This window comes from Gavia stellata, chromosome 36, assembly GCF_030936135.1.
Source record: "Gavia stellata isolate bGavSte3 chromosome 36, bGavSte3.hap2, whole genome shotgun sequence".
Classification (NCBI taxonomy): domain Eukaryota; kingdom Metazoa; phylum Chordata; class Aves; order Gaviiformes; family Gaviidae; genus Gavia; species Gavia stellata.
The window spans coordinates 717,058-727,786 of NC_082629.1; the positions used below are offsets into that span (position 1 = coordinate 717,058).

Genomic DNA, 10,729 nt, shown 5'->3' on the forward strand with positions numbered 1-10,729 from the left:
AGGGGCTAGCAGCTCAGCTGCCTTCCCAGTCCCCCAGTGGGGCAATTCCTTGGGGCAGGACCTGGGAGAAGCTCCCCGGGGCTCAAAGATGGCAGGGAGCAAGGCTGAGCCCGCTGCATCCGGAGAAGCTGAGTGCAGGGGTGGATAAAGGAAGGTAGGGGACAAGTTTTGGGTGCCACTGTAAGTGGCACAAGTGGTGGCACTGACCCTGGCTGGCAGGAGCTCGCTTTGCCCAGTATCCTCACCCCTCCAGTGTCCCACACCAGCAGACCCATGGCAACGAGGGGCTGCTCCCTGGAAGCAGTGGAGATAAATGAGGATGATGTTCCTGTCTGTTAACCTGCCGCAGTCCTGGGGGCTCTCAGCCAGCCCCTGTCCCCCCCAAAACAGCCAGCTGCCCGGTGGGGTGCCCTCCCATGGGACAGGCTGCAGCGCTGCTGCAAGTACGACCTTGTGGCTGCAGGACTGGCTGCCTGCAGGGAATGAGGGGGTTGCAGCCCTGCAGCCCCCCCACCCTCTCCCCCACCCCGGGCAGGGCTCGTGGGGATGTCATCAGCACAGGCACAGGCTTTGCTCCATGTCCCTCGCTGCATCAGCCTTACCAGCGAGCTCCAGGGCTGGAGGCTGTGCAGCAAGAAGGGGAGGGTGTGCAGCCCATCCTGCTACACCCCATGGGCTGGATGCAGCCCTGGCAGCACCCAAGGGTCCCAACAACCACTCTGGGGTCTCAACACCCACCCTGGGCCAGCACCCACCCTGTCCCTGGCACAGAGCTGCTCACGGGGCAGTGGGCATGGCGAGCAGCAGCTCCTGCATGGAGGAATGAAACACTTCTCCGTCCAGGGTCGGTATTTATTTTCCTCGGGTGCTACTTTCCAGTGCAAGTCCTTCCCTTCCCCCTGCTCGTCTGCTGTGACGGGGGAACACGACACTCCACGGGACTGGGGGGTGCCCCGGCTGCTGCCTCCATCCCCTCGCTGCCTCCGCGCAGGGCACAGCCACTGCCGTCCTGCCCAGCTTCCTCCGGTACCCTGCACTGGTCCTGCAGTGCGGCCATCCGCTTCCCACAGCAGGACCAGTCCTGCCCAGTGCCGCGGGCCCCTGGCATGGGGCAGCCCAGGGCCCCAGAGCGGGGCTGCAGTCATCCCCCTTCGTCCCAGTGTCAGGGTGAGATCACGTAGGCAGTGGCGATGTACTTCTTGCCGTTGCCGTAGGTGGACTTGGTCCAGGCGTAGGTCTGGATGCTGAGGCTGTAGCCACCCAGGCTCAGGTGACATCTGTGGGGACACAGCCCGGGTCATAGCCTTGCTCCATCCTGGAGCCCCACAATCGCATCTCTGGGGTGCTCTTGGTGTCCGCACACCAGCGCTGCTCCAGCCCCAGCCCTCCCCACCCACGATGCCCCAGAGCTGTGCCGGGCTCAGGGGCTGACACGGCTGCTGATCAGGCTCAGGAGGGCACTGCTGGCTCCACGGCCAGAGGACAGACGGACGGCTGTCGGTACGGTACTTACGCCCTCCCGGGACGCGCGATGAAGCACAAGGTGTACAGCCCGAACTCGAACTCCGGGCTGCAGCCGATGAAGGCAGAGCCCACCTCCTTGTAAAAGCCGTCCCAGCTGAACTGCAGCCCCAGCACGTCGGGGTAGGTGTCCCACTAGGGAAAGGGGGTTCAGGGATCAGATCCCTGGCTCTGCTTGGCTCCGGGTACAGCAGAGCAGGGAATTCAAGCAAAGCCCATCTGCATATGAAGCTGGGCATCCTCACAGTCTCTCCAGGGACAGAACCAGAGCAGCTTTCAGCTGGTCTGAGGGGCCGCCAGACAGAGCCCCCCAGTCTCAAATCTCTCGCTTGCTGTTTGGGAGCCCCTTTTGCCCATTACATCGTCTTTTCTGGACCTCCCTCCCTGCCTCCATCCCAGGCTCCACCCAGGGAGGCAGAGGGGACGTGGCAGGGTGAGCATCTCTGATGCTTCTGATTCACCCCGTTTGGGACGTGGCCGATTCGGGATGCTGCCGGCTGGTGCGGCGCTGCTGGCCGTGGACCCCACGGGATCACTTACCGGCCCATCGAAGTTGTGGCTGAAGTAGTTGACGATGCCCTGCTTTTCAAGGAGGTAGAAGCGAATCCAGTTGTGAAATCCAGACACCTTCCCTTTTTTCACCTCCCCTAAACACAAGGGAGATGCTGGGGTGAGCCCTCCAGCCCGGTGCCGCCCGGCACCCCCCTTCCCACCGGTGCGGGCTCTACCTGAGAAGATGTGCTCGAAGCCGCTGGAGTCCTGCTCGCCATTCCCTCTGGAGTAGAGGCCAAACCACATCTCCTTCAAATCGGTGACAAACTCCTGCTCAGAGCCATAGCGGTCTGCAGGCAAGGCGGCGTGGAGAGATGGAGAGGTGGGAGCAGTGTCCCGGGATGGGAGCACAGGGAGAGGCAGAGCTGGGGCTCCCCCAGCCCTATCCCAGTCCTCTCCCACAGGAACAATTCAGCTTTGCCCTGCTCAATTCTCCCATGTCCTGGCAGCTCTGGAGAGCCCACTCCCATGCTCCTCCAGTCTGCATCCTCCCAGGTCATCTCCCACCCAGCTGAGGCTTTCCTTTTGGCTGCCCGATGTCCAGGGACCCCATTCCCCCTGGTCAGTACTGCCCTACTCCACACTCACTTTTTTTGTGGAGGAAGACAAAGAGTTTCTTCATGAGCTCGGTTTTCATCACCTCCTTGAGGAAGTTGTCCTGCTCCCTCAGCTCCTCCGCCGTCACGTCCTCCTCCCTGCCAGTCGCCCTCTGGTAGTTGTCCAGCAGTTTAATGAAGCTTGCGTAGGTGGGTTTGGAGAAGAGCTCCTCGTTGACGTATTTGTAGAGCCTGGGAGAGAGCAGATCCGGTGCTCAGCAGGGAAGCAGAGGTCCCCTCCAAAACCAGCCCTGCACCCTGCCACGGTCTCCGCCGTGGTGGCCCCTGGCCACCCCCCGAGGATGCCGGTGCACACTCACGGCTGCGGGGAGCGGTCCTCCTGGTCACCCGTCTCGTCGGGGGAAGCCTGGTACTGGGGGTTAATGGCGATGTCGGTTGGCCGGGCTTTGTTGTAATCCGCCCTGTAAAGCTGCTCTGAGACGTGCAGGAGGTCCTCGTCGGTGATGGCATCCCAGCTCCTGGAGAAACCCTCTGCAAGGAGAGGCAGGGGGCTGGCAAGAGCAAGCAGCAGCTCCCAGGGCTGCAGATTAGCCGCCCATGGAGAAGTGAGGGTGATGAGGCACCCGATGCTGCATCGATGCACGGGGGTCACGATCCTGGGACACCCTGAGAGTTGGGTGCTCAGCACGGAGGGTTAAGGGGTGCCGGGGTGGCAAGGGGGTCCCAACCCACACCAACCCCACACCCTGGGGACACGAGCTGGCCACAGGGCTGCAGGCACAGGAGCCTTTCATTAAGCACTGGGTGAGCTGGGAAGCATCAGTCCCTGTCTCCCAGGCATGCCACTGCTGCTGGGATCAGTCCCCTCTTATCTCCCACGTTTTAGGAGCGTGGCGACCAGGGGATGCAAACGCCAGCTCGCCCCTGCCTCTGGCTGCTCCATGCCTGCCTGCTTCCCCCAGCTCTGGCGAAGGGAGATAACGCTGCTGGTAAAGAGGCAGGCGATGCTGGGGCTCTCACCGTGCCGTCTGCTCAGCGATGACAGGCAGAGCGGCTGGCGTGACACCCCGATGCCATCGACCCCCAAGAGCCGCGGGCGGCAGAGGAGCGAGCTGCCCTGAGGCACGTGGGGTGAAACCGGGTGGTGGTTTATCGCCCCTTGCTCAGAAGCGGAGCTACTCACCGCGGGTGTGAGCTGCCTCCTCGGCCCATTCTCCACCTGCACGGAGCCGAAAGGAAAAGGAGCTCAGGGTGATGAAGACACGGGCTGGGGGCTGCCCAGGACCACGCACACAAATGTGCATCAACACATGCGGACACATGCTTGCAGCCAACCCCTTTGCACCCCACAGCTGGGTCTGGCAGCCTCAGGGGAGAGCAGCCCCCCCAGTCCCCCCTGTCAGCCGGGGATGCTCACCGGGTCGGCAGTGCCTGTAGTAATCCTCGCAGCAGTTGCGGTACCTCTCACACTCGGCGTTGCAGTGGCACTCGTCCTCCTCGCTGTAGGGCTCCTCGCAGCGTCCCTCGCAGGAGTCGGGGGCCGTGTACAGGTCTTTGGGGGAGAGAAACAACAGTGTGGTCCGCAGGACGGACTGACCACCACGCCCCAGCCAGCCCGCATCCTGAGAGCATCCTGCCTTCTGTCCACGCTCCCCTCCTGGGAGGGCTTGAAGGACCAAGCTCCTACCCTGGAGCTATTTGGGATCCTTTGTCAGCGTTTAAGGGGTGGCATTTTGACCGGCTGAATCTCCAGGATGCACATCACCATGGGTCACTCCTCTTCGGCCGTGGATGTCCACCACGTCAGGGCCACTTCACACCAGGAAACACGTTCCTGGCTCCCCACCATTAATTGCGCCTTCTGATTCACCCTTTTAATGCCAGGCTTAGCAGCACTGCCCCAGGTCCCGCAGTCTCCGGGCCAAAGGAGGAGTGCCACATTCCAGACACCCTTATTTGCAACCCAACCGTCGCTCTTTCTGCGGTGCTGGGAAAACTGGGAACTCCTTCCTGAGCTATTTATACGATAAATGTGTCGTCGAGCATGTGCTTTATTACATATGGTGGCAAAGCTAAAAATAACACGGCAACTCAAGCTGTGCTTTGAATAAGGCAAGTGCCATGTCTTGGGTGATGAACACTTGCCGTCAAGCAAAGAGGGGCTGTAGGAGACCAAGACGTTTGTACTAAGAGACAGCCCAGAGGCTGCACGCTTAGGGATGGTGCCTTATCCTCCGTTCTGCTCATCAGCTCCTGACAGCAGGCAGCCCAGGCACGGCTTTCCCGGCATCCCTTTGCTCCAGCCAGGAACGTGACCATCTCCAAGGACGTGCTGAGAAGCCATGTCCCAACCAAGCTGCCAGCCTGTAAAGGGATCCCTGGAGGAAAGGGTGTTGCTTTCCCTTGCAAACCTGCAATCACGCAATATCTTAAACACCGCTGGGTTGCCTGCCTTGAACTCCGGCAGGTGAAACATGCCCTCGGGGCAAATCCTGATACAGCAGTGATGAGAGTGACCTCCAGTTGTCATGCTGGCTGGCTTCTCTCTGCACCCACATTGCTTGCTCTGTTGTCTGGTGTTTCACACAAATGAGTTGTGCTTTTCAGAATCACACAATCAAGGTCCCACATATGCTGATGAAAGAGGAAGAATCTCTTCGCCCCACCAGCCAACCCATCCCAGGCTGGTTGACCGCGCGGCAAGGGCACACCGCTGACTTGCTTTTGGCTTCTTGCCACCAGGTCCTTTTCCCCAAATCCACTTTATAGCAAGAGGGGCGTTAGTAGGAAGGGGTTGCTCGAGATGCTCCTGGAAGCCATCCGCCCTTGGTGCTACTTTAGTCCCACCTGTGCTCGTACTGATGCAGGGAGAACTGGAAAGGGCTGCTGAGGGAAGGGGCATCCCATGGTTTGGGTGACGAGCGATGCTCTCGGTGCCCAGACACCCCGGTCTCACCAGCCAACGCAGCAGAGAAGCCAGGTCTAGAGCTCTAATGGGATTGGCAGCTGAGATCCCTGTCCCCAGGATGGCATCCCTCTTGCTCCCAAAGCAGCATAAGTCGGGATAAGCCAGCCTGAATCACGCATCCAGGCTCATTTTCCAGCAGCATTCCCGGAGGGATTGTGCAAGGCAGGAACTGCCCACACATAAGTCACCGCTGAGACGTGCCTGGTCCCGGGGCACGTGCTGCCAGAGCGTGTCGCAGCAAAGCACCGATACTGGGGTGTGCGGTGACTCAGCTGAGTCTTGCAGAGTTCTTGGAGGTGCGAGCTCAGCATCGCCCCATTTCTCGCAGGGCTCAGCTGCGGGGTGCCGAGGCTTCTCCCCACACGGGGGACGGCTGCAGGAGGGTGTTCGCTCCTCCTCACACAGGCATGAACCTAAATAGCTGCAGAGCAGCCAAGGGACGGTGGCCGGAGCAGAAAGACATGGCCAGCAGTGCTCAGCACAACGCATCCACACTCAGCTACTCAGTCATTATTTGGCTGGTCCAGCCAGTAGATATTTTCTGGCTGAACAAAGCCGGACAAATATTTCTTTCTCATTTTTAGCTCTTCAGCCAGATCCATCCCTCCCCGAGCATGGCTGTTTGGACAAGAACAAACTCATTTTCGTTTCTGCCAAAAGAGTTTTGACAGAGAAAACGTGGGCTATTTCCTGAGCAGCTCCATTCACCAAGGTGTGGGGAAACGGCCGAGACATGACGGAGCCCTCCCGGCAGCTCTCAGCTCGGTTTAATACATGAACATGAGTTACGGCTCGTGTCAGAGCAGCGTCCGTGAGTCCCTGGCCTGACTCAAGACCTCGCTTGCGCCGTGCAGACGCAGACCAAAGATCAACCCTGCCTCTAAAAGGGCCCATTTGAAGGACAAATCAACTTGTAGCAAGAGAGCTACTGATAGTCTGAGCTCCCCAAGTATTTAGTTACGTGCTCCTGGCCCCCGAAACCACATATAACCCTGGGTGCAAGCTGTCTGTGAGATAATCAGACAAAATCTCCCACCACTGTCCTGCCTAGCCAAGGATAAGCGAAGTTATTACATGGTGGAGGTGTTACAGCTCAGACAGGTCCATCAGGGCGATGCTCTGATAGCTCTGGTCCGAAGCGTGTGCCGAGGACGGACCACGAAACAAGCCAACGAAGCTGCCCAGCTTCCCAGCCACGGCAAGCCCGGTTATTCCTTCAAGCAAGGATAACTTAGCACTTGCATTAAACAAGATGAGACCATGGCAAATCCTCCTGCTTTCAGGGCAACCCAACGGCTGGTTTGCAGCAGAAGCAGCTCCTCTTCTGCACGGGCCTTGCAAAACTCCTCACCATTAATCCTGAGGGGAGGCATCTGCTTCCGAAATATCAGATACAGCCTGCTGGCAGCATCAGAAGTGATGAAACTCCCTTCTTGCAAATAGATCACAGCTCACATTTTGTGCAAGAAGATGGCACCTAGTCACATGCAGAATCCTGGTCAACCGGGAACCAAAACCTGCTGCCCACAAGCCACTCCTTGTTGCAGCATCTGCCTTAAAGAGAGATATTCCTTATCACCTCTCCAAGCCTGTCTCCTCTCATAACAACCCCAGAGTCGTGAAGGGCAAAACACCCGAGTTCACGTTGCATTTTCCATTGCATCTGACTGGCTCCTCCGCTCACCTCCAGCGGCCACGGGGGGATTGTGGATAAGGTATTAGAGAAATATTTCCCTTCGTCCTCCCCCAGCGTGGGGAGATAGAGGAGCCAGAAGAAGGCGGGCTTGCACGGTGAAAGCCCACCAAGACGGACCAGGAAGCAACTGGTGGACAAGGCTAAAGACCAAGGGAAGCCTCAACCCATCAAAGAGAAGGACAAACCATCCTCATCACCAGCTGAGTCCCCCAGAGCTCGAGGAAGCCCTCCAGCATGAAAACATCCCTCACCCTTTCCCCTGTGAAGCTCTGCTGCATCCAACCTCGCAAGGAACCGGCTGCCCCAGTACAGCCAAGCTCCTGGCTTGCGCCAGCACTCTCAGCACCATCTGCTTTCAACCCATCGTTGGCCCCTTCCCATCGGATGCACCGGCTGGTTTAGCCCCTCTGCCAAAGCAAGGCTCCATTACTCACTGCCAGACACGCAGCCCAGGGCTATTCCTGCCCCAACAAGGAGGATCCAGGTCTTCATCGTCCCGCAGACGGCAGGCTGGGTGTTTTGGAGTGTCCCGGAGAGCAGGTTGGGAATGACGGTGCTCCTTGGCGCTCCCTGCTATATGTGGCTCTCCTGGGAGCGCGGAGGAGAGGGAGGAGCGTGATGCCACCAAAGACTTCAAGGGCAGGCTGCACCCAAACTTTGCCAAAACTCATTATGCGCACGGCTTAATTATAGGCTGCCTGGAGTGGGAGGAGGGCTGGTAAATCCAGTATCCCAGTATTGCTCCACTCCTCCCGTGCATGACCCCCGGGGGTGATTGAGGAGCGCAGGGAAAGCTTCTCGGCAGGGTCTTTGCCCACCCGGAGCCCAGCAGGACCATTAGAGATGGGAGCTGGTGATCAGTGCCACAGCTTGGTCCCTCGATGCGTCACATGGAACGCAGAACCGGTGCTAACTGGGGCCAACTTTCTGCTCCCCGGTTCATTGGAGGTAGTGATCTGTCCTTCCTCAGCTGCTGCCTCTGGAGGCTGTGCCCCCCCTTACAGCCTCGGCTGAAGCCTCCAGGTCCTCCAGCAGCACAAGGAAACCCCAAGACATAACCACAAGCCAGGCTTCAGCATCGAGGCTGCTCAGGGAGTAGATTTTGTGAGCTATCCCTGCATGCTCTCACTTCTGGGGCAAGCCCAGAGCTGGTCCATCCCCACCCTGCGTGGGGCTGCCCTTCTCCAGGGAGCCCCCACGGCCCTGGGTAATGCCAAAGGGGAGCTCAGACCATGCTTGGTGTGGTCACCAGCCTCTTCCCTGCCCACAGCAGGGTCAACCCTGGCTCAATTCAGTGTGTCCCCATGGAAGATCCCATGGAGCTCCTGGAGCTTCGGTAAACAGCCCCGGGCTCTCCTGGGCTCCCTGCCACCGTGGCTGCCAGACGGCCACGCTCCCAATGCTTTCATCACCAGAAGCAGCAGGTCCAGGACAGGGTCTGCCCACCAAGGAGGGGATTGCTCCCTGGGCATCTCCACCTCGGCAGGTGATGACTGACCTCCAAACACTGCCTGAGCCAAGGGGAGGCCATTTCTAACCTCTATCAGCGGACCAGGCAGCAGCTGCCTGCAATTCTTCCTGCCGACACAGCAGCATTGCAACAGCCTTAATTCCCCGGGGTGCATTAGCTGGCACAGGAGAGCAGCATTTGGTGTAATAAGGACCAGGTTTGGCTTCTTTCTCACCCTTCAGTCATTTCCTACCCTCCGCCCTGGGCTGGTGACCCTGCTGACCTGTCCTCCCCGAGAGCAGCCTTCTTTTTTCTGACATCTTTGTGTCACCCTGTGCTGAAGCTGCTTGTCGAGTCCGTCAGCTGGCTCGTGCACAAGCCAATCTTTCCCCAACCCAAGGTTGTGCCTCAAGCCCTGCTGGGGGTGAGGAGCTCACATCAGTGGGGTTGGACGTTGGATGGATGGCTGCAGCCATCATGCATCTGTCTTGCTCCTCTGAGATGCCCGGGAAGGGCAGGAGCCGCAGCGGCTGGAGATGGAGCGAGTCCCGCAGAGCTCGGTGAGGGAGCTGCATGCCCACCACGGAGGACGATGGAGGTGGAGCCCATCTCTTCTTGCTGACGGTTGCTTTCCCAGCCTCACCGTGCAGGATGATGCCTTTTGCCTTGGGCTTAACTGGGAGCGTCAGCTCCACCAGCAAAGATGTGGGAACAGCGTGTTTGTCCTTGTTTCTCAGCCACACCTTCCAGGAGCTGGTGGCCGAGTGTGAGGACTCCCCAGCTGCCGTCCTCGCACACCCCCGTGGTCCAGCCCATCTTGTTCCCACCTCTTCCTTCCAGCAGTGCTGGACCTGCAGGCACCAAAGCCCTCCGACCTCCTGGGCACAACCTGCCTCTCCTAGCCCAGTCCCATGGTTTGCAGGTCCAGGGACAAAAGCAGGTAAGTGTGTGCCGAGTCATGGTCCAGACTCGGTCACTGGTGACAGATGGACAGCGTCACTGACTGTCACCGAACCTTGTGACCCGGTTCAGGGCGCTCGCCCATGAGGGGTGTTGCAGGAGGGCGGTGAGTCAAGCGCCTTGGGGCTGGCTCCATGTCGCTCTTGCATTAGAGCCGAGGAGAGGAGACGGGAATTGCCCACGCGCTGACCCCGCGGCAGCCAGCCCCGGCCGTGCGGGAGGGGAAGCCGGGCAGCCGCGCTCGCTCCTGTGCCCAGCAATGCCGTTAGCTCTTCACCCCTTGCATTACACCCTCACCCAGACCCTGGCTTTACCCATGATCTTGCTGGAGGAGGCAAGCATCCAGCCTCTTATTTTTGCACAGTCCAGTGTTTTCTACAAGCAGGGCTGCCCGACACCGAGCTTCATCCCCATCCCCTCCTGCCATCCTCCTCTCCGCATCCCCCTGGACTCATTGCCCTTTTCCAGCATATTTCTCCAGGTTTTCCCCTCACCCTCGGGACAGCATGGGGCTTCTGCGGCTCCATGGGAATTGCTGGTGGGGCTGGACCTTCACACGTGTGCTCCTAGGGAAAACACAGCTTGTGGAGGATAAGGTCTGTAGGTTGTGGAGGTGCACGGACCGTGGTGAGCTCCCCAACAGGATGCTCTTCACAGCCTGCGCCGGGAAAACCAGGCAAGGGTTAACTTTTCCACTCGAGTGGAGATTTCTCCAGCCAAGCCAGGGCCAGCATCCCACCTGCGGCCGAGGAAGGGAAAGCCCTGAGACACATCCATCGACCGGGCCAGCCAACCTGTGGGCTGAAGGTAATCTGCAGGCCCAGAAACATCTGGAAAATGTGCAACTCTGGTTTAACCCTTCCTTCCCCACACATGAGCTCTTTCATTTCAAGGCTCCTTTGGTCCTTCAGGGCAAACATCCTGGGAAAGGTGACTGCGGGAGGTCTGGGCTGCCCGACTTTGGTCCAGATGCCAAGGAATCACCACCGCCTCTCTGCTTCGCCCTGGCTTGCCTGGCTGCTGGG

The 10,729-nt window shown here is 59.3% G+C and overlaps 1 protein-coding gene across 1 annotated transcript; it reads right to left on the minus strand.

Moving 5' to 3' along the window:
- Positions 1 to 1,162: 1,162 nt before the first annotated feature.
- ENDOU (endonuclease, poly(U) specific) lies at positions 1,163 to 7,786 on the minus strand. The gene is made up of 9 exons (XM_059832907.1): positions 7,729 to 7,786; positions 4,048 to 4,182; positions 3,814 to 3,849; positions 2,990 to 3,161; positions 2,662 to 2,861; positions 2,250 to 2,363; positions 2,062 to 2,168; positions 1,514 to 1,656; positions 1,163 to 1,277 (listed from the first exon to the last, which is right to left on the minus strand). Exons 1-9 carry the CDS (start codon positions 7,784 to 7,786, stop codon positions 1,163 to 1,165), a joined length of 1,080 nt encoding a protein of 359 aa, XP_059688890.1.
- Positions 7,787 to 10,729: the final 2,943 nt, after the last annotated feature.